Source organism: Glandiceps talaboti, chromosome 8 (assembly GCF_964340395.1).
Source record: "Glandiceps talaboti chromosome 8, keGlaTala1.1, whole genome shotgun sequence".
Lineage (NCBI taxonomy): Eukaryota > Metazoa > Hemichordata > Enteropneusta > Spengelidae > Glandiceps > Glandiceps talaboti.
The window spans coordinates 17,862,229-17,887,262 of NC_135556.1; the positions used below are offsets into that span (position 1 = coordinate 17,862,229).

Here is a 25,034-nt window from a genome sequence, read left to right on the forward strand (position 1 = left end):
GCTCACTGTGGGAGGGACGCCTATCGTTTGTTAGGCGTCTACACTTCATATTAAACTGATTTTTTTTATTTCACTACTTTTCACGCAATATTCACATGCTCTCATAACGACATCGCATTTATAAATACGGAATCGTGCTAAAAAGCACAAAAAGGGAGAGTAAAGTATCCCTATTCACACATTCAAGGAATATGACCTGACATGACCTCAGTCATGTGACTGACGATCATGTGATTGAACGAGACATCACGATGCTATGACCACTGAACGACAATAGTACTGCCTTGACCTGTACCTGGGATCTCGACAGGGAAGAGCAAGTGGTGTTTTTGTACATGACTTGGGGAAATATCGTTTAGCCAAACTGCTATCCAAGCATCAGTTATCGATATATCGTTACTTCTAGTTGCCGAGTGAGTCAAAATGGTCCACGCGGCAATTAAGTTTGGTATTCCCCTTACGATCGGTGTTGCAGTGGTCGCTGTTGGCATCAGTTTATTCTGGGTTCTCGATAATGTTCTACACAACATGGTAAACCAGGTGAGTAGAGATGAATAAATGATGACACACCTGTTTGTTAATGTCACTCTGTGCTCTCATGATCTTACCGAGACTAGATCTTACTAGTACTAATTTAGTAATTACCGCCTGAGTGGATAAATTCAAAGAGTTTGGTCTGTAGCTAGTGTACATAGGTAAATGTTAGTCCTGCTTGCATGCGGACTCGGTAATCCGGGACTCGATTCTGCTTATATCTACCTCCATGGTCTGTACAACTGCAGAGTGCAACTCTTCCTTTTCATCTTATTTTTTCCTATTGTTTTTCTTAAATATACAGCCAATTTTCCTATAGAACACGAATACACTGTATATATATTTTATTAGTCCCTATTGCTAATACTTTGCTACCCCTCCCAGTCCCCTCCCACCTGTGCGATCACGAACGGTGTGAAATTTGAACACAGACACGAATGGTAATCATACAAATAATTTGACTCAAGCAGCCCAGTGAATCATGTGTTTTGTTTGTCACGTTTCGCACGTTACAATTCACAGTACGTATAGGGAACATTAAAAGGAGGGTGAAATACCCTGTCACAGTAAGCTCCGATTCTTTTGACTATTTTGTGTTAGTATCGATCGTCGATTCATGTACAGGTTTATCGCCTTCCTATTGTTGGATGCACATTGTGATAGTCGAGAGTATGATTGAACAGTCTTGTCTGCATTGGTCAGCAGTATGGTATACTGGTATGGCATAAAACTATATTTAAGACTGAAATGTAACAAATAATCCTGGCCCATTGTTCAGACCTGGTGTTTGCAAACCACTTCGGAAAGGAATGATTGGATCAGAAATTTTGAGTGTTGAAAGGGTAGCTAGCTCCTCTCATAGACCATGGATGTATCTCCCCAAATACTACATCCATGCATAGACTTAGACAGCAAGTTCAATGACCTTATTTGATATCATGACATTGAAAATAAGATGATGGCAATTATCAATAATTTACATCCTTTGGTTGCTGTACATGGAAAATGAATAAAAAACCTTGGTGAACTCTCAAGTTTTAACTTCCTGGTGAGACAACAATGTAGCAGTATGGTTTGTACCACAAGTAGGATTATGGTTACATATACATTAAAGATTATTATCAAGTCAAATTGATAAAATATTATTGGTTAATCTTGTCTTGCAACATGGATGTGTTGGTCCAACAACGACTTCAGGGCTCAATATTGACATTTTCTTTGGTAGTCCCACTGGGTTACCACTTTCTGAAATGTTTAGCCCAAAAATGGTGACCAGTAGTCGTCCCATATTCCTGAACTGAAAACTGAGGACTTCCATTGTAACTTCTAATGTCATTATTGTGTTACAGAGTAAATTGTAGTATTTTTACCTGAAAGCCAAGATGATAATTTGTTGTTGAAAACCAGAAAGATGGTCAAATAAGCCACTAGAATTTCCAGTACATGTAAACTATCAAGGCTTACTGTGATAGTCACCCAGATTCTTTAGTTAGTGTTTGTTTCATTAGTAATGAGAGGAGTGGTATTTTAATGTGAAATAGAAACTTAGGGAAATTCTGGTTTACTACATTAACAATGACAGCGGGTAAGTGGTGGAACAGCTAGTCATAATTTCAGTGCAGAATGGAGATGTCTAAAAATAGAAAATGACTTGTCCTTGACTTACACTACAGTAGATGGTAGACATTGATGAAAGTGAAAGTTTGGTGTGATTAATGTTTACGTTTGAAACTGAGAGAAACCTTTTTGGATAGTAAAAGAATGTGAATATGAATATTACCACTTTAATAACATGCCAATAGAATACCTTACTGCTCTGTAAACAATGTCCGTGTGAAGGGAGTGGTGATCATGTGCCATATACGTGATTTGCATGATATTGTTCCACAAGTGTTACAAAGTTGTTGTTCACCAGTACAGTTTCCTGTCCAATTTTTTCAATACTTTTTGCTGTAATACTGATGAACTTTTAGCCTTTCAAATAGATCGTATTTTGTACAATTTGGACAGAAAAAATAATCAATAAATTTCAAGGCTATCTGTAGACATGTAAGGGGTACAAATTATGATCATAGAAATTTAGTAAGGTCAATGATATACCTAATAAGGTCATTGATATACCTAATAAGGTAAATGGTATACCTAATATGGTAAATGATATACCACATAAGGTCAATGAATGCCAAATAAGGTCAGTGAAATACCAAATAAGATTTCATTATAGAATCCTGCACTAAACACATTCAAAATAAACCACTTATATAAACCACTTACCGTATATAAATACTGTAAGTAGCAAGTCTTTAGATGGTGTAGCCCAGACACAACACTATCTGGTTTGACAATGTTGTTTACCAGTAGATTTTGAGTAAGAAAGCCAATCTCTGGGCTAGAGACAGCATGACAGCGAATTGTATTAGCATTTTCAAGCATCATATGATTGTTCAATTTTCAGCTCTTGTAAACAATCGTGGTCTACACATTCAGCAAAACTATTTGTTACTTGATTAAAATCTAAACATATCCTTTTTATTTATGTTTTTCAGCAAATGACTTTATCACCTGATTCCCAACTGTATGATACATGGCAACACCCAGATATGCCCGTACATATGCAGTTTTATGTATTCAGCATTGTGAATGCTGAGGAGGTCAAGAATGGGGAGAAAAAACCCTATGTTATACAGAAAGGACCATATACATACAAGTAATGTGATCTATATTGTTACATACAGTCATTATATTTTTTTGTAAAATTTTTAACATTGCACAGGCTACAATGTAGCCCATTCAAAGGGTCTCTGTCAGTGTGCCCTCTAATGATGTCCAAATTTTGTTGTTGTGAGTCAAAATGAGAAAAACTGGAATTTCTTGTGAGTCACCACATAGTAAAAGGTAGGGGAACACCAAAATGTAGTGCATCACTAGAAATTGTGTGCATCAGTGGTGCGTCAAATTGGCTTAGAGGATACACTGGTCTCTGTGATTGGAAGGATCTGAAACCTATCTTTCAAATTACTGTGGTTTGAGATAGTGAGACCACAACACGTCTCAGGGCAAGGAAATGAATTGTAACTACATACATGTACTATTAGTATCAATTATGTATTAAAGAATACAATGGAGACATAGTAATTGAATGGTTAGACTTAGAGCGACCGGCTTGGAATCTGCAGGTTGCATGTTTGAGCCCCATTGCTGCCGTTTGTTTCTGAATGGCTAAAGTCCTTGGACAAGATTTGAACCATGACTGTGCCTTAGTTCACCCAGCTGTATAATTGGGGGACCTGGTAGGATAGAGGTTGCAATGTGAATGCTTTAATCCTGTGCAATATAAAGGCTGCAATGGAGCATATGCTCCCCAGGGAGTTGAGGAAGCAAGGGCCATTGTGCTGCCATTGATCTTAGCCAGGGGTAATAATTGTGAGCACCTTGAGCTCTCCGAAGGAAATGCACATTGTAAATTCACACTACAAAATGTATTACTATTATTGATAAAGGCAACAACATGTGTGATTTTTTTCCATTGTTTTATTCTACCAATCAGAATGAACTTTCGAAAAGGTTTCAATTTATACTGTATAATACAATACAAGTTGTGTAGCACATTCGTGGTAAAAACCATGCAAATGAAAATGTTGATAGAAGTGATATCTCTTATCTCCACCAGATGGTTAACTTTTAACTGTGATCTTTGACCGATTTAATTTTTTAGTGAATGCATTAGTAGCTTCAGTGCTGAAACCATGATACTTTGGTATGTTTTGTTCTGATAACTTTGTACCGTTTCCTTAAATTAAAATAGTCATGGTTTTGTATTACAGGGAGTCTCGTGTGAAGGAGGTAATATCTTGGAACAACAAGGAAAATACTGTGACATATCGAGAAAATATCACCTATGTATTTGACAGAGAAATGTCTGTCGGTTGGGACAATGAAACCTTCACAACCTTAAGTATTCCTTTACTTGTAAGTATATATTATCAGATTTATCAAAATTAGATTCTCAAAAAAATGAATAATTGAATGACACAAAATTTTGGAAAAGCACAGTTTGTAATTTGGCCCAGCCATTTTTGTTTAAAGTGAAGTATGCATAAGGAGGCTTGTTAACCAATATTGATATAATTTTTTCTAATTTATTTTAATAGCAACCCCAAAAATATGCCATGATGTCATTTTTGTAAGGCAAGAGCTTTTAGACGCTTTACTCAATTTACTGTTTTTTGAATTGTTGTTGTAACATAAGACTGCATGATATGAAACAAAAACTATGATAGCTACAAATTGTAAATGTCATTCTGTGACTTTTAAAGGGGAACACCGCACCAGTAAATAAAGGCATGGTTCTGAAGAGTCATTTCATGATTTTTACATCACTTACAATTACTTGTAATTTCAGAGAAACATCAAGTTGATCTTGTGTCTTTATAAGGTATCTTTGCTGTAGGCCCATTGCATGATGGGAGTCAGCAGAAATAATATATTCATGGTTGAACAATGAATATTCATGAGATGTTTTACACTGAATGGAATAAGCACTCAGGAGTCATGAATGTTTTGCAATCATGAATATATTATTTTCTGAAGAAAAGATACCCTGTAAAGGCACAAGATCAACATGATAATGTATTTTTAAAGTAATTGCAGGTGATGTAAAATTATGAAATGACTCTCCAGAACCCATAGTTTATGAAAATTATGTGTGTGTGTGTGTGTGTGTGTGTGTGTGTGTGTGTGTGTGTGTGTGTGTGTGTGTGTGTGTGTGTGTGTGTGTGTGTGTGTGTGTGTGTGTGTGTGTGTGTGTGTGTGTGTGTGTAATACAGGCAGCTTTAACCACTTCCCATCATCGAATTAATAAGTATTTGTTATTATTACTTCAGACTTTGGTTAACCTGGTGAAATATGAACCTGATCTAGTGCAGTATGTTATTGAGGCCCTTGAGAAGCAAGCTCATTCATCTTTATTTATGGATTTGTCAGTCAAGGACTTGGTTTGGGGTTACAAAGATCCACTATTGGCATATATTAAATCATTACCTTTAATTGGTGACCTCTTGCCTATACCTGAAGAGTTTGGCCTGTTTATGGGGGTAAGGGTTTCACTTCCTATATTTCATATGTTATAAAGTCAACCGTTATTTTAGCGACCGATTGATCAAATACTATGTCACGATGGCTCTGTAACGGATGAGTATTAGTGTCATGTACTCTGGTTCATTGGAAGAGGCATGCAATGTAGTGTTCTCTGTAGCCACATTTACAGGAGTATAGTGAGTTAACATAAAGTTGAAAACACCACAAGTGCAGGTACAAATACTCTGAGTTCATTGACACTGGCATGCACATGAAGTTCTTTTTACTTTGTGCATTTATCCAAAAAGCAACATGTTTTGTTAAAGTGGCCATATGGATGAGGATTTGGTATTTATTTTGGATTTTCAATTTATAAAACAATTATTTCATGGCTTCCTCCTTGAAAAATCAATGTGCAACAACATTGACTAAGTCTATGTTTGTAACTCAATACATTGCATACAGCTAAAAATAAAAATTAAAAATGTGTAAGCATTTTACACATTTATTATGCTTTTTCAATTTATTGAGTTACAAACAAGGACTTGGTCTGTGTTGTTTCACATTGATTTTTTAAGTAGGAAGCCATAATAAAATTGTTTTATATTTAAAATTCCAAAATAAATATCCAATCCTCATCCATATGTTATGAACCTGGAATAAACATGTTCATTTGCATACAGGACTGAGGTATGCAATTTAAATTTTGTGGTATTGCAGTGCCTTGAAAACAACGGCTAGTGATTTATATGACAATACTTTATTTTTTTCATGTAAGATTTCAGCAACTCTATCACTTTTCTTTGGAGATCCCTGCCCTAAGCTCCTATCCTAGACTTGTGATTTTCTATCCAACAAAATCATGATAAACCACATGATGTAACTGTTAATAGATGCACAAGCTTGATATTACAAAACTGACTTCCTACCTTGTCCAATATGATGATGCCAACAGTTCTCAATGATCTCCTCAAGTACTTCCTGCTTTATTCATTTCAGCAGGAAGGGACACCTTTACACACAAATAGTGAAACAAAATCAAAGCAAAGATTTAGATATTCAAGAGTTATTCTTCACAAAATTAGTGAGTGTATGTTTTATGGCTGATAGAAGAGATAGAAAGCAAGTGTCCAAGAAAATTGAAGATTTAATACAGATACAAAAACCTTCTCAGCAAACACTTGGGGGTGCTATCACTATGAGAGCCAAATTTCGTGAAGGAAACCTTAATGGCCAACACTTGAGGGCGCTAACACCATGTCTTGTCAGAGGATATAGGATGATTGTCCTCTTTCTCTTTTCTGTTTACAGAGGAATGGGTCTTCTGATGGAGTATACACTATTTATACAAATCCAGAAAATCTGGCCTTGATAAAGGAATGGAAAGGATCTCCAAATTTGACATGGTGGACGGATCCTTATGCAAATATGATCAATGGAACAGGTTAGAATAAACCCAAAAATGAAACATTTTTGTTGGTACACAGAAACACAGAGAAACACATACATACATACGTACGTACATGACAGTCACAAACCATTAGCGGTCCAAGTGCAACAAACCCGCGGGCTTGCCTGGCGAAAACGGGTGTCATAAAAGTTGTTTGCATCTCTAAAGCTGTTTGTAGCGTTACTTATTATAGCCTAATAAAATGATAACAACTGATATAAGACAGAGATAAGGTTTGCCTCAATTGCAGTCCATGCAGACGGCCAAATAGAGGTTTTACAGCTGTTTACTTGTGTTATGTAAGAGCCCATCATCACATGTGTAAATATTAGTACTCTTTGATAACAAGTCCACTTGCTTGGCTAATGGCTTGTCCCAGTAATGCGTACGTACGTACATACATACATACATACATACATACATACATACATACATACATACATACATACATATTACATATGTATGATGGTATGTGGCTATGCAGTATATGACATCTAAGGGGGAAAATGTGTATATGGTTAGGATATTTGTTTTGTGGATCAGTGTTATACTATAGAAGCATCAAACTTTCAGTAAAATATAACGTGTGTGTGTGTGCGTGTGTGTGTGTGTATTTTTATATTGATAATTGTAAACAGTTGACTCAGTCGTCTTAACCATATTTACAATGTCTCATACATCATATATTTCAACATTGGTATTTTATTTTACATTTTCAGATGGTTCGTTGGCACCACCTTTCTTTTCTACAGATCAGCCAGCTTACATCTACTCTTCAGACATATGCAGGTATGTTGGCCAAACCATATAGCTTCAGCCATAATCCCCCTGTGCTTTGAAAAACCATTCCAAATTTGAAATTGAAAGCCGTTCTGAAAACATTGTTGTATTTATACTAGGAATGTGATGCACAGTATAAAATGACATTAGGTGACAATCATCTGCTGACCACTTTGGTGAAATGTCTACATGATCACCAACCGTAACTTCTGTAGTACATCAGGTAATACCAGGTTTGAGTTCAGTCAGTTACAAGTGATAGTTAACTGTTAAGTATACATCAGTAAGTAGAATACTCTGATTACCTTCTAATATGTAGAAAAATTTACATCCCAAAAACATATAAACTCAGCTTGTACCCCTTTAATGATATCACTCTAACATTATAACCCCCCCCCCCCCCCCCCAAAAAAAAGGGAAAAAAAAGAAAGAAGAATTGTTTCTGGTCATGACATTCTGTCTAAAGTGGTGTGACGACATGTTTTTTGTTTTTTTTTATTCTCAACAAACCTGTCACTTAGTCTCCTGTTTATGGCAGTTGCTGTTCTTTTTATTTAGTACTTTAGAGCAAGTGTGAATGCAGGACAGATGTCATTTGCTTGTTCACGATTGGCTCTACAGTTGTCTTCACTGAAGTAGGGAGATATTTTGTGTTTCCCTCAGCTCTACAGACTGCATGGGCTGAACAAACACAAAAAAAGACTGACACAAGGGTATTAAAGTGATGCGTGCTGACCAGAAACAGTTCTATTTTTTTTTTTTTTTTGGGGGGGGGGGGGGGGGGGTGCCTAACATCGTTAATTATCGATGTCTTTTTTTTATTTTCCCTAAATTCAACAATTTATAAATGTAATTCTTTGTCTCAAGAAAAAATCAAACAAGGAGAGTATCTTTCCCAGAGACACGTTACAATACTAATATTTAAGTCATGTCCTTTTAAAGGTCTGTCTATGGTCTATATGAGAAAGATGTTGATGTGAAAGGCATAACATTAAAGAGGTATACCACACCCCCTATCTTACTGGGCAATGTGACCTTCAATCCAAACAATGTTGGCTATTGTACTCCAAATGCCAATTACTGTCTACCAGGAGGTCTGCTCAATGCCAGTAACTGTCAGCAAGGTTTGTATAGCAAATTAAATTTCTACAGGAATAAGAATTGTCACTGTACTTTGGGTGTGTATTTATTTTTGCACACAGAAGTTTTAGAGAAAACACAATTTTTCACATTTTAACTCCACTTTATATTGCTTGTAATTATTTGTGTGAATACAGTGTCATTTTAAATCATTCGTACATTTTGTGTAAATATCAGTTGAAAGATGTGCTAACCAAGGTAGAGAATATGGGTGTAAAAGTTATAGACATTAAGTTACCCTAAAAAGTAGAGTAAACGTTCTACATTAAATACATGCATGACCAGTGTAAGGACAGAAACAAATATAAAAGGTAAAAATCCATCATACGAATGAGCAAAGATCAGGTGCAAAATTCAGTGAGGGATATTTGAAGTTGCTATGGATATAAAATAAGTTTTTAACTAGCATAGTACCATGTTGCCCCTACAACCGATATTGGCTTGCAGTCATGAAACCCTTGTAGTGATCGGATGCCATAAATGAGGCCCATCATGGTATTAGTAGGATAAACAACAGGGTGCTCACGCACTTCATTGCATATTCTTCAAAGTTCTGTACACATACGTCCCTGTAACGTACACCCAATGTACAGTGTCAATATACCAACATTTCTTTGTGTTGCAGGGGCACCAGTTGTCTACTCCTTACCACATTTCCTGTATGCCGACAAAGAAGTTATGCTGCCATGTTTAAATCCCAACAAAGAGGAACACCAGACATTGATTGACACTGATTATGTAAGTTTCATTTGACCTGTATGACTTACAACACTGCAGTGAGTTATAAAATGACCCTTCATTACACAGCTTTGTCCAAGGAATAAATACTCTCTCACAACTTGCATTGTTCATCTTTGAAGTTATAGAGTGCTAGATTATATACAATAGTTAAAAGTTGAAATATCCAGTTACTGGATCTTCTCCATGGTTTTATTGTCTGTACAGTTGGTGGAAAAAGTGTTAATATTGACCAATTCCTTGTTTTTCCATGTTTGAACTTAGATCGTGTAGGGTCTATGGTTTGAATGTTGTGCTACTGAATACATGTGACTGTTTGATCAAGTACACTATATTCCCAAGTATTAGAAAGACAAAAGATTACCTAGTTTGGCCATTGAGGGCGCAGTTTTAAGTTGGTGTTTAACCTGACGTGAAGGCCATGATAGTTGAGTAGGACAGCCTTTTTTGATAAAAAGTCATCATTTCCTAGTGTTTGATGGCATGAGTTGATGACATTGTCATGACTGTTTGTGTGTTGAATTTTCAGATCACTGGAGTGTCGATGAGAGTATATAAACGACTGCAGATTAATGTACACTTACAAAGGCATGAAGATATAGAGTAAGTCGTATAATTTGGTCTGGCTTTATATGATCTACTATTGTTTCTGTTCAGCGCCATAGAACATTACATTGTATTAGATTTTTGGCAGTATACAAATTCTTTTGATTGATTGATTGATTGATTGATTGATTGAAATCTACAAAATTGAAACTTTGTATGGATCTTCTCAAAGATTCTTTCATGGCTGGTAAAACCACAGGGGCTTGGAATTTCACATATTTGTTTACAAAAAAAAAAATTTTACCTTTTTTTTTCTTTTTCTTTTTTTTTTTTTGCTCTTTAAAAATATCCTTTGCCTACAAGGTGCTATGTGTTAAAGTTATAATGATTTGAAAGTCTGGTGTTGTATTTTTATTCTAAATCAAGTTTTAACTTGTTCTTGTGTTGGTTTTAATAAACCAGCTTTACTGTCATAGTCATAGTCATTGCTATTATGTAAAAAAGGCATGAAAATTTTTCTTATGTCTCTGTGCTGCCAACATACTGTGCCAAGCGTTATTAAATCCAGTTCAGTTGTTTACTTTTTCCTGTTTCTACCAAGTTCCACTTCTTAATACTAAGCCTGTCTAAATGGCTGTATCATATAACTTACTCTGTTATGATTCGTTGATATTTCAGAGACCTGTCTCATTTGAATGACATATTCTATCCTGTCTTGTGGATAAATGAGGTAAGTAATACACTGAGGTCTATCTTTATAATCTGGAATACTGAAACAACTATTTCACCATTAATACTATGTTGCCCCTAACAACATATCAAAAGTGACTTGCTTTGAGTGTGAATACGGGTGTCTGTGAAAACAAGAGATGGGGATGCAGTTGTATATTGAATTATCATCATAGTCATCACCACAAAAGGAGCCGTGGTATTAGTGTGATATACAACTCGGCAATAATGTGCCTCAGGGTATATCCCTTTACTTGCGTATCCTTCATTTGTCCGTTCCCTATGTGCTGACTAAAAATGACTGAAGAAAATCTGTCAAGTCTGTAGACTAATGATAAATCATCAAGTAATAGGGTAAGCTCTGAGATGGGGGGTTGGGGTCACCAGTTCAATAAAAGATGGCAATTATAATATGGGAATGATGATAAGCAGATACAGACCTAGGATCATTCATAATGAACAAAAGAAACCAATATCCATTGTGCAACTGTGAATAGATTATTTCTGCTGACTCCCAAAATGCAATAGCCCATTGCAAAGATACCCTATAAAAGCACAAGACAAACTTGATGTTTCTCTGAAATCACAAGTAATTGTAGGTGATATGAATTGATGAAACTCTCCAGAACATATAGTTTATATTAATGCCTTTATTGAGGTATGTACAACCCCCTCAACTGGGTAAATGCGACTACAACTGCTGTTGAGACTCTCAAAGGGGGGTTGTAAACAGTGAACGCGAGAATCCGAGACCATATTTGAGACTCTCAACGTGCCCATAAATAGTAAATGTGAGTGATTCTGAGAGTGCTAGTGAGACTGTAAAAACTCTCACTCGCGTAAATAACAGCATTTGTGTCAATGTTGCTATTTTGAACATCACGTCATGGAGTACAGACAGAAGCGACTTATAGCGAAATTGTCGCAAAGACGGTCGCACTTAGTGTTTACTTCAAATCGAGACTCAGTTGCAGTCGCATTTACCCAGTTGAGGGGGTTGTACATACCTGTTTATTTGCTGTAGTGACGTCCCTCTTTAAAGTCACTGCTTGGCAATTATGTTAACCAATAATAGTCATAATTTTCATGTTATAATGATTGTTTGTTATTTTTTGTTTACCAGAGTTATGTCATAGATGATGCATCTGCCAATAAGTACAAATCTGAGGTAGCTATGCCTGTCAAAGTATTGAAAATTATTCCATGGCTTGTAGTTGGTATTGGTCTTCTTATTGTGATTATTACCGTCATTCTAATGGCGAGAAGGGGGTACAAGGTATGCAAATGTCTTTTGAGTTCATTCTGTTTCAAGATAGACAATCATACAGATATTCTATATCTCTGTAAATCGTTGTGTTTTTGTTTCTAAATACAGTATGAAATGCAGTGTCTCTATAGCCACTCAGGTTTGGTAGTATTGTCAGGCTAACCCTTGGTTTTAGCAAATCAAAAGGTCACACAAGTCAAGATTTTTGCTCCACTTGCAGTAAAATCAGTGTAGTTTAGTGCTAACACTGTGCTAGTACTAAAGTACTAGAATATGGTAGCATAGGGAGTCTGAGCTCCTCAGACATCTGAATTTTCTTCAAAATTATGGATGAATGGTAATGGGAAGTGTGTAAAATGTTACAAGATATTATCGCTACTACATGTTCTGAAACCTGAACAAAATACTGATTTTATAAAACATTTTGCAAAAAATAAAGCAATAAAAGACACAGGTATAAATAAAATTGTTTGTTGTACTCAAGAATATCTTTTTGAGTCAAACAGTTTGAATGTTAAATAATTAATCATAAAATGAGAACATAGGGTGGTGAATTATCTTGCCAAACTGTCGTCACAATACATTTCCAGCCACCTAAAGCTGTACAATGTCACAGGGGAGACCTTCTCATACCACACATCCTAATCTGTTTGATAATGCCGGAACATTTTATTGATAAAACATAATTTTAGTATTACTATTATATTCATTACTTCAGAATATTTCTTCATCTTTTTTTTTCAGAGTAAATCGTCAGGTTATAGTATTCAAGATGGCAGCCAGCCTCCACTCCTCAATGAAACAACATAGATTATAGAGAAATTCGGAAACGACAACTTTGAAAAACAACAACCAAAAAACACTTCTTTATAATGAGTAACGTTTCTTTCTGGAATAACTGGTGAAAGAAAGAACACAGAATGGGTAGCACTTTTTTCATGGAGTTGAAACATAGTACCATATTTTTTCAAGAATACATACTGTCCTTCAAGTTATGTTACAGTGCCTTGTTTACAAACATCTGTGTACATTGTTCCTCTTGGGAAATATGCAAAAATTGACTCTCAGTGTATTATTATCTTTACATATTTTTCTTGACAAATAACAAATATTGCTTTTTTTGTTATTGTAATAAGTAGAATTTATCAGTACAGTGAATAGAGTTTTTCTATAAGAAAGGTGATGTGTTTTTCTATCGAATAAGAAAACTTAAGGTTTGCGTACAGGGTAACTATGGTAACCAATCGTGTAAGTGTTACAACTATGGAAAGCATGTTATCACCAAACCAAGATAGACACAAACTTAAAACTATATTGTTGCGACATGTTGATATAGGCTATCTACCAGATATCTATCTCTGCTATCTACAATGCATGTTGATGTAATTACACTCACAGTAGAGTGGCATTTCTGAGAGCAAGTTTTAGTCAAGTGGCTACACATTCAGATTCACTCTGAATCAATGTTGACATTATCTTGATTACAGGGTGATTATATCTACATAACCAGTACATCATCATCCACTTATGTAGTAATCTACCACATGCAACAACAATAGTTTTAGTTTGTGTCAAAAATACCGACATGTTTAGAAAACAAAGTTATGTATGTGGTCTTCTGGACAAAAGATGCACGTTCCAATGTATTTCACGTTTTGGCCTGAACGTGTAACTAAACACAACCTTTTACGCATCATTATGTGTACGCCCGTACAATAATGCTGCCGTACACATACGCATTCTTAATATCTAAACCTCTCTAATACAATTCTATGTAGATCATATGATGCTCTGTTAGCAAAATGAAAACTAGTCACAACTTTTGGAAGAGAAACCCTCTGATCTGAGTTTTGTTGAGACCATCCAATGATTCACTTGTCACACATTTATTTCTCTCCTATAGGTAGGCCTACAGTAAAGCTTAATTTCAAATTGATAATTTTTCATATCTTGGTGATAGTCTACTAACAGGGTGAAAGTTAGCCAGAATTTATGGAAACCTTTTGACTTGAGTTTTGTAGAGATCTTCTAGTTTTCATTACATTTATATCAATAACATACCATAGGCATGTAAAGGTAGGAATGGGTAAAGCTTATATTTCTTCTTAAATTTTAAGATTCGAAAAATGTAGACTTTGATGTAGAACATATTTTTTGATCAGGATATTTTCAAATGAGTACTTCCGGTTTATTTTGAAATGAAGGATAAAGTACACAGTTAAGAAATATCCTAAAGTTGTACTAAACTTAGGGGTCTGTTAGAAGATATAGATTTATCTAGTATTATGGTATGTACCAGTGATTACTTGCACTTGTGCGCACACGTAGATAGCAGTGGTATTTGCACTACAGTACAATACTGAAAACATTATTGCATAACCTTTATGCAAATGATATGCAAAATGAGAGCACCATCATGCCTTGCACACAAAATCACATAATCGCACAAGTATGATTTTTATGAAAATTTGCAATTTCAGATAAACATATGTAACAATAGAACCCAGGACAGTGCTAATATGTGTACTGAGGTGTATTTGTACTCATGCTTGCAGTGTTTCCTACGACACTTTCACTCACTATGCTCGTAAAAGCAGAGAATGCAGAGAGTACTTGTGCAAATACGCTAAGTATACCAGACTTGCACTCACTTGTCATGGGGTTCTGTCATCATATTGAACAAAATTCTAAGTAGTTGTAGACATTGATTTTGGTAAGTACCGGTATTTGACAACAACAATTTTGATCAAAGATTTCATATGTTAACAAAAAACAATGCAAGAGTGATCACATTTTACATTTTTTTAAATCACAAATCATAATATTTTGATGTTTTTTTCGTCTTTCGATGAAACACAAATTGTTGAATATTTAGTATAACAAATATATACATTAGATTTTATTATCCAACATTTTGTATGTGCAACAGAAAGTTCCAAGTTCACACAGGTACATGGTATCGATAACCCACCTAAAATTAGATCGTAGTTTCCTGCAGCAGCGTTGAATATGGTAATCATGTGTGTACATCATATATCTCAACCCTCTGAGTTGGTTCTAATCATGTGAATGATGCTATCGATGTTATCTCACAGCATGAGATCGCAACTAGCATATGTGTCAGCTTTCTTGTCACAGCTTCAATAAATTAGTAGATCGTTAGCAAAATGCCAGGCGTGGCATGGTAGGGGAAGGTGAAAGCCAAATCCTCATATAACTAGATTCTAGGTTATGGCATTGTTAGCAATTGATGTATGTCTTAGGTTTAACTAGACTGAATGATTTGTCGCCATCAACACCCACTTCAGTCACTAATCAGTACAAGCAATAGTCTATGTGATGAAAGATATGTACGCAATGAAAATTATCACAACTCAATGTATTACTAATATACTAAATTAATGCAACATTATTAAAGACTTTAAAAAGTTGTAATTCTTTCCTGTGAATTTGAAATTCAGTTTTATTTTATCAAACTGCTATGACTTTGATTGTCATACTTGATTAAAAGATGTTACAACATGCTGTAAGTAGAAATGCATGGATTCATACAAAAGCCTTATTTGGTGACAATATGTAAATGAATTAATTAAGTATGCAACATTTCAAAGGGGACCTAAAAGGGTCAAAGGTGATTGGAAATATGAATTTAATATCAAGATGTATAGATAAATGATAAAGACACTCCTTGAATACTAGTAATCACATGCCAATGCTTTTAATAATACAATATTTTTGAATGTACTTGTAAATAAATCATTTTTAAAAAAATGTCAATCGATAATCTATTTACAAAATAGGTTACGCATAACAGATATTCATAATTACATTGGAATGTTTGAACTTTGTTGACGAAGGAGCATTTGAAGTCTCATGCATTGTAAACTGAGAGATTTATCATTGTTTGCACCCCTGTACTCAGAAAGGCGGCCTTTACTTAAATTCTATGTATCTCATGACCCGATCAATTCTATATTTCTTTAATCTGGTGAAAATCATTTTTTTTTAAATTGACGCCCTCTATGTCATGATTTGAAAAAATCACAATTATCATTTGTTGCTGTAATTTGGGAACTTTAATAATACAAATACTTTCGAAGTTTCCTTCTGACTTTGATAATCATTTCTAAGTCTTTCAGATGGTTCAATATGATTATGATTCAAAGTATTCCTAGCTTGTACACTTTTGTTTCTAACTGACCAACCAGCTGATCATTTTTAAGGTATTATGAAGAGACATGGAGAATTAAGTACAGGTGTGGGTGCCCGAATCTAAATATGTTATGAGTGATCACAGGAATGTACACAGTGACAAAACCTTCATTCTATGCCTTTTAAAGGGATACAAGCTGAATGTATACAGTTTTGGAGATTTATACTGCATATTTAAAAGTCACTCGTAGTATTCTACTTACTGACGCATAACCTATCCATCGCTTGCACTATTGACTGAACTTAAACCTGGTATTAAAGTGGCCATATGGATGAGGATTATGTATTTATTTTGGATTTTTAATTTATAATTTGAGTTTATAATCGCTTCCTACTTGAAATATCAATGTGAAACGACGTATACCGAGTCCTTGTTTGTAACTCAATACATTGCAAAAGATCTATCCATATGTAAAATGTTTATTGTACGTACAATAACGAACTTAGCTTTTTACACAATATTTAGCTTTTTTTTGCAATGTATATTAAGTTTCAAACACAGACTTTATCAATGTTATTTCACATTCATTTGCCAAGTAGGAAGCCATGATAAAATTATTTTATAAATTAGAAATCCATAATAAATACCCTATCCTCATCCATATGGTAAGATATAACTTACAAACGATTCAATGACATAATTTATATATGTATAAAAATGTCAAGGCAATTCATACTATGCAACCAACTGTTCTAACAATGCCAGAAGGCATTTGTAATGTCATAGAAGGCATACATCAACATTAACATTATACTAGAATAGTCAATAATCAAGGTTTTATGTAAGTATTTCCATTAAAGGTTAAAGGTGATTCAAAATGCTCACATTCACTATCGCTAATTTGCTAAACGACATGTTTGTGAAATGCATTCTGGTTTTAAAACTTTTCAAAAGCGTCTGCAAACACCTTAAAATGACCTTTTTTCAGTCACTTCCCTTCGGATTTACTTCGAGAGTTTTCGGGTATTTCCGGTCCCACCTAGACCACGGGATTTTATGACGTCATAAGGAGACATGGATAGCACGTAGCCTATGACGAGCGTAGTCAACAGGTGAATAAAACTCAACAGCCTTGTGAAAAAATACATTGCTGGTGGTTGTAATAGACATCAGTAAACAAAAAGTACACTCTACATGTCTTATTATTAATTAGCGATAGTGAATGTGAGCATTTTGAATCACCTTTAATAAACTCAGCTCGTGCCACACTTTATTGATTAGTTAAAACCAGTATTAATAATGTCTATGTATATACAGAAACACATCAACAAATTGTCCCATTATTGTTATTCCAGATATTCCTATGTATATTTAGCATTACTTTTTTTTTTCCAGATATGAATTTTTCTTTGTCTTTCCAGTAATAAACATCAATTGTGATCTCATGATATTATTGATATTGTAAGAAGTTGTGTGAGATGGTTAGCCTGGCAAAAATGGGTTATTTTTTTAATCGACTTATTGTAGCTTTATGTTGACGCCATTTCTGCAATGACATGAAATTTCACTTTGATTTGAAACTTTATTTTCATAAATTACTGAAAGTTTTAAATCAAGATTTCTCACAGTGAAAAAAAAATTTTTTGCCAGGCTAAGTGGTATGACAAATACCATTGTGTGATGTCAATATTGTCTACAGTGTTGAATTTAATTTAAACTTTGCACACGCCGTGGTTATTTTATTCCACACCACTACCGGTACTCTCATTACTAGTCAACCCCCGTGAATTTCAGAGACATTTAATTTAGTTGGACCACCATGGTGATTGTACTTCTTACAACAACTACGGACAATGATGGATATTGGTGTGAGACAATAATTACAAAGAATAAAAATAACGAATTTTAAATGTAACAATGATAGCTTGACTTTTAGTAGTTAACCGTATTATGTGCTAGACTGGTGGCAAAGACATGAAAATATCTACAATGTACACAGAGATTGCCTGTATATTGTTTGTTTATTTGCTTATTTTTGTTTTCAGAAAAACAACGTAAAGGTATTTTATTTATTAATTGAAAATCTCACGATATCGATATTCATTTCTCATCATTATGATCACTTTAACCAGTTTATTTGCAATGGCAGACATAGGATTATCGGCACGTAATCAATATATGGATGGCATCTCGTTTCATTTTAATCCCATTTCTCATTTTCTTTGAATCAGCCATCAAATAACTATAGCAGGTCAAGAAGACTGTATTAAAGATACATCGTGTCGTTCTGCCCTCACCGGCCTTCTCTCTTCGATGTGTGAGGGCGCCCCGACACGGCGTACCTTATCCTTACAGACTAAGGAAATTCATGGTCATGATCAGGTACGTGTACCTGGAAAAAGTCAACTTGTTTGCCACAGCAGGTACGTGTATGTAGTACACTGCTTTCATTATTATTGAAATTTGTGAATATGTAAGATGATTCTGTTAACATCACACTCAAAAATTTGATAGTATCTCGTACATATGTGTGTCAAGGCGTTACCTTACTTAGAAGCTCTCCCATATCCCTAATAGTAATATTGCAGAGTGGAACCTAAAATATATTTCCAAAGGGATAGTCAAATGTAAGATGATAGACCAAGTCCTAACACCGTAGAAACAGTATTGAATTGGCTGAGCTGACATGAACTTGATCTCGTAGAAGCACGTCCACCACCCGGTCAAGTTTGCAAAAATTAAAAACATTACGAACTGACGAACTATCATTGCATTTGACTTGTTTTGAGGAGGGGTCCGATGCAAAATGTCGTATATGAAGAAAACTTGTAAATATACGAATATGATTATAGACACTTCCTCGATAATGATTATCTCAGCGTTGTGCATTGAGCAATCGAGGTACGAAAGCGCTGACATGATTACAAACAAGGGGTGTACAATCTTGCCAACTGAAGAAAACACCAATAGACTGGTTTCCAATCGCTTTTCGGCTTTCGCCGAGTCATCAGGGAGCCAATCACTTCTGTAGATTTTGGTTAGTGAGAACAGACAGGCGACTATAGACATGGTGTACAATACGGTGAGAAATCCATAATACAACGATTCGGCTTTGTAGCTGTGGTTAGGCTTAGGGGCTTCAATGGCATAACCGATTGCGATACCAACAGATGTCACTAAAACTACAACTCCAAGCGCGAATCCACACAGGCTGTATTCAAAACTGCGATTCTTCATCACCATTTTGGGATGACCTTGCTCGATGCTTCTGGTTCCGATGTTAGTATAGAAGAAATACATAATTCCCGCCATGATGATATCGTACTCCATTGCTGATGGCACGAGGAACTCTCCCGATATTCTGTAGATGTCCATGAAACTGTATGCTGATGATGGGTTGGTGTTTGATGTCAAGTTTTGCATCACCCCTGGAGATAAAACATCTATACATTAATATTTCCCATGATGCACTATTCAAAATATGAATACCATATTTCTCGAAATAAGTTATGTTATGAAGAGAAATCAGCTGAGTTATGAAATATTTCACGAACCACAAGAAATGAAATTTAAAGTACTTTATATACAATTGTTAACAATCTTAAAATCCAATAAAACTAACCATTGTAAAAATGATCCTGTTCGTGTTCTTTGTGGTCTTTTGTCATATTAATACATGTACAAAGATGAAGTTTTTCCATGTCCTCTTCCTGTGTTTTCCATTCTACAGTGATTTCAGATACATACGCACGAAACCATCCACTAACATTGGCAGCCCAGATGACTGTAGCACCAACCCTGTTTAGACGAAATAAAGGTGACGAAAAAACTTTATCTTCAGGAAAGAAAATGGGTAAATCTATCTGTTATCGAAGTTTATCTGGTAAAATTGTCGAGAACTCAAAACATGCAAAGACAAGACCTAATTAAACCTACTGACTGACTGACTGACTGACTGACTGACTTACTGGTTGACTGACTGACTGACTGGTTGACTGACTGACTGACTGACTGACTGACTGACTGACTGACGGTCAAACAAAGACAAGACGGACGGACAGTCACGTGCTTATTTTATGAAGTAGTTCCACAGCAATGAATTGTCATCAGTATCAAATTGGAAACTTTATGAAACCATACCTGGCAAGTGTGGTCCACTTGTTGATGCAGATGTCAGAATACGAAGACACGAATATCATTTGTGCCAATACGAATATGATCATGACGACAGACTCAGTTGCATTCACCCAATTAGGATCTTCATAACTTCCATCCAAAATTGCAGCAAACTTAAACCCCGACAACATCATTACACATATACCAAACAATGTGGCACCGACTGGAATTGTAAAAAAGTATATGATTACACTTAAATTCATTGTTAGAGATATTGAGTAACGCTGCAAGAATCAAGTCCTTCGTTGCTGTGTCTTTTATTCTGTCATTGACTATGAAGGTGAATCCTGGTAAAAGAGTTTTTAAAAAATATAAATATTTCAAAGGAAAGAATTATTCTAAGTCACATGTGCTGGCGATTAAGAATCAACTCCATCTCACACCAAACGCAACATCACTAAATTGCATACATTGTAGATCGTGTGAGCATATTAGTTATTGCGAGCTAATACCGTTGATTTCCTATACCAGCTCAATCACCCTCAAAGAGGAAGGCTACTCGAGGAAATAAATGTATTTTCATAACCTTCGGATTCTGGAAAGTCATTCCATGATTTCACAACACGTCTTCTTTCAGTGGTGCACTATTGCCTCATGGGTGTTATCAGATATTTATTAGATGCACGATGCATATTCGTGACTATTTACCTGAAGGAAATAATCACTAAGGAGTCATGAATATTCAGTGTGTAACTAATAAATATTCATGCCTGATACGACCCATGATGCAACGGTGCATTACTGTATGAACAATAGAAGTGAAACAGAGTTTGAATTTGGTGTTTTTTGGTAATCGTTATTTCTTTGAGAGACGTTCCCCTTTAGAAGTGAAAACGCTATAAACCTTAAGCCAATTTGTAAGATGTGCATGGGCAACAACTATACTAGTCGGGCCCCTGGTTGGACAGTCAAACAATATGAGTACTAAAACTACCAAGTGTGAATTTTTATAAATACCTTTTACATATGACGAGCCAGATTTCTTTGGTAAATTTGCAGATCTATCAATCATCTTTAGTCTCATAACTATCATAGCAAGTATAGAAGTGGAGTAGAGAAATAAATAATACCAATCGACACCATCGTACGGCAGATCAAGATTTTTGTCTTTGTTGAGTGCAACGGTTATGACGAAAACCACAGACATGACAACCAGAGTTGTAGCCAATAACTCGCTGAATGCTTTACTCACCGTAGCTCTGAAAATAAACAGTATGAAAAAATACACATAAATAAAACAACATGCATACATCAATGAATACATACATACATACATACATACATACATACATACATACATACATACATACATACATACATACATACATACATACATACATACATACATACATACATACCGATGCATAGAAAGCTGCGCATTTGTTGGGAATATATGATTGGGCGATAGTACATTGATTGCAGATAATACTGTCAATAGAAATATTGTCATGATCATGATATAGAAAGTTAGGATATACTTACTCAGCTTTAACATGTCGTGATATCAGTGGCATGGATTCAACATTACTATCAGTAATTTGTATTGTAGCATAGCCTCCCAGTTCACCAGACTTAATCTTATCACTTTCACCCATAGATGATTCCATGTCCTCCATGTTTACGAATCAGCCCACTGAAATGTGAACAGATGAAGTTCATCATTAGTCAAACCAGATAGTTGTTTTTCAATGGGGAAAGGTTTGTAAATGGACGGGAAAAAAATACAACCAGTGTCATTACAGTGTATTTACCATCTGTTTTCGACCATCTCTTTAAAATTTGACAATTCAAAACTCAGCTCTTGGAGTGTTGGATAACTGATTTTCGAACATAAACTATAAGGACATTGGCTGAAGTTTACATTTAATACGAAAATGCAATTACAATTAAAAGGAGACGCAAAAACACTTCTGTAATATGCAAGAACATAATACTACCCGTTTCATATGTCAGTGCCCATAGGCTCTGTTTGATGCACATGTTGCACTTTAAGATCCAATGCCCGATGAATACAGTTTCTTGCGGCAATTTAACAGATGAACTGTCGACTGTTCTTAAATGAAATGAATTAACATGCACGAGGTGTCGATGCACTATGCAGACATCTAATGCAGACATCAAAACATTGGCACCGTCTGTTTCTATTTTACTTCATTTAAACAAAATGTCGCAACAAATTGCGATTGTAGAATGAGCAGTTTCTTATTGCTTTCTACATGGTTGAATTAACAGAGCAAGTAAACGCAACACTAACATGAAATCGGTTTCCTCCTGCACGAACACTGAACACTCCTGGTAAATAAATAAATAGATAAATAAATAAATAAATAAATAAACTTGTGACCTACCACTCAAGGATGCTGTAGATAGAATATACTCCTTAACGGTGAGTAGAAGGGGTGTGAGAAAGTGTTCCACAACACGGAATGGTTCTAGCGTGTATGTGTCTCAAGCAGTTGTCAGCTCAAAATATCACTTATTAGTGTACGTACTTTCCCATTTAGTGAATCGATCGCCCACGCTCCATGTAACACGTGACATGCGGGGATACCTTATTACCTTATATGACTCATTCTTCGTTTATAGCTATTGTAGAGTTCCAGTGACCATTCATCCATTCTTTGAATTGGCTGTTGGCGGCCTTCAGGATGACGTCATGGCAATCACCATTATGTATAAGTGAGAAGTTTGTCACGGCGAGAGTGATAGATAAAACTATTGTTGGAAGTGAAAGTGCACAGTATAGTATATGTTGGGTGTTGTTTTTTACTCACGAGAACGTTTGCGAAAATGGTGTTTCAATATCTGATGCAATTACTTCTAGTCAATAGAAATACATTGGTAAGTCTCCCAGTCGTAGGGGTTGACGTCAAAGGGGTTAATAAGTTGATGAGGCTATTCATTACGTTTTCTCACACCAACACAACAGGTTTGCTACAATCAATCAATCTATCTATCTAGTTGTTGTCTGTCGACTAAATATATGACTGTAATTTCCAATGACTAGAATCAGCCATGATAAAAGTCTACCGTTCCACATGATTGGAGAGCCCAAACACCCACCGTAACAATTGTTCAGCACCCGTAGTTCGACGACGTCTATTGGACAGGTATTCATCAATTCCATGAATTGTTTGCTATCAGAACCCTAAAACGTACAGTTGCAGTTTACCAGGTTCTCCAAAGAACAAAGCGAACTTCTTCGTTCTATGTATGTGGGTGTTCATACAATGAACGTACGTGCATGGAGTATATATTTACAGGCTGTACAAGATAGTGTGGGTAACGTTAACCCAGCTTTACACTGTTTTCGCAGTATAACAGACAGTGTGGGTGGGTGCACGTGATGATCTATTTTTACAATATGTAAAAAAACCATAAGTACTTGTATTTCTTACAGCAATTCTTAGTGTTTGAAAGGTATTTAGACTATACGGAGCATGTTTGGGAATTCAAACGGCGGGGGAGAGGGGGTGATGAAGAAAAAACGGGGAAGGGATACTTAAAGATTTCTGGAAGTCGAGGTGGAGGCCTTGAAAATTACATACATACATACATACATACATACATACATACATACATACATACATACATACATACATACATACATACATACATACATACATACATACATACATACATACATATTTAAACAGTATGGAGGGTTTTTGTATGCGTAGTTATTTCGGGTTGTACTTAGCTAGCTTCTGTCGCTGTCAATCATGTGCAACTTATTGGTTATTCAATGTATTCATACAATTACAAAGAGATTAGCGATATTGTGGATGAATGATTTTTTTATTAATATTATATGCAATCACAGTTTGAGGTTTTGTAATAGGTACAACGAGTTACTCGTACTATCGTACATCGTAAACAGTATTGCATCATCTGTGTGAGCAGAGCCCTCAACGGTGATCATGATTTCAACCCGTTTCTGTACTGATTATCATGTACAACGTCTAATTATTGACATTTTAATAATATTCAGTGAATGTATGGTTGTCTGATTCTGAAAATGATACTCCAGTTACAACTAGTACAGCTATAACACGGTGACAGGTTCAAAATCGAGCTTTCGCTCAAGACTTTAAAATTTAACTTGCCAAATACTAGGACACTACCTACAGATAAATTGACCACTAATTAATAGATTCAATCATGTCTTAGGAGTAATTGACCAATTCTTAGTGAATATATCTTTTGGTTACTTGACGTAAAAATGTCCCAGTTGCAGCTAGACATTGTCAGTGACTGAGTGCAGGTTTAAAACAGGTACCACATGCCAAAAGTTGATGATGGATTTGTGTTGGTAAAATTTGAGTATATCATTCAACAAGTATTATACATGAAATACAAATTTCAATCGGTCTTAAGGACAGACAAGTTGCGATAGTTTTGCAAAACGCTTGCTCCTTACCAAAGTCCGTTGGCCTCGGACCGAC

The 25,034-nt window shown here is 35.5% G+C and overlaps 2 protein-coding genes across 2 annotated transcripts; one reads left to right on the top strand and one right to left on the bottom strand.

Annotated features, from left to right (window-relative positions):
• The first annotated feature begins 248 nt into the window (after positions 1-248).
• LOC144438835 (lysosome membrane protein 2-like) lies at positions 249-17,828 on the top strand. Its single transcript, XM_078128020.1, has 12 exons — positions 249-540; positions 3,081-3,241; positions 4,359-4,503; positions 5,418-5,627; positions 6,922-7,054; positions 7,780-7,849; positions 8,783-8,964; positions 9,606-9,718; positions 10,248-10,321; positions 10,943-10,994; positions 12,117-12,269; positions 13,005-17,828. The coding sequence occupies exons 1-12, from the start codon at positions 424-426 to the stop codon at positions 13,068-13,070; spliced, it is 1,476 nt and encodes a 491-aa protein (XP_077984146.1). The 5' UTR covers positions 249-423; the 3' UTR covers positions 13,071-17,828.
• Positions 17,829-18,173: 345 nt separating this feature from the next.
• Positions 18,174-23,045, bottom strand: LOC144438949 (proton channel OtopLc-like). Its single transcript, XM_078128178.1, has 6 exons — positions 22,938-23,045; positions 22,072-22,222; positions 21,547-21,788; positions 20,554-20,752; positions 20,036-20,211; positions 18,174-19,841 (listed from the first exon to the last, which is right to left on the bottom strand). The coding sequence occupies exons 2-6, from the start codon at positions 22,203-22,205 to the stop codon at positions 18,964-18,966; spliced, it is 1,629 nt and encodes a 542-aa protein (XP_077984304.1). The 5' UTR covers positions 22,206-22,222; positions 22,938-23,045; the 3' UTR covers positions 18,174-18,963.
• Between the last annotated feature and the right edge of the window lie 1,989 nt (positions 23,046-25,034).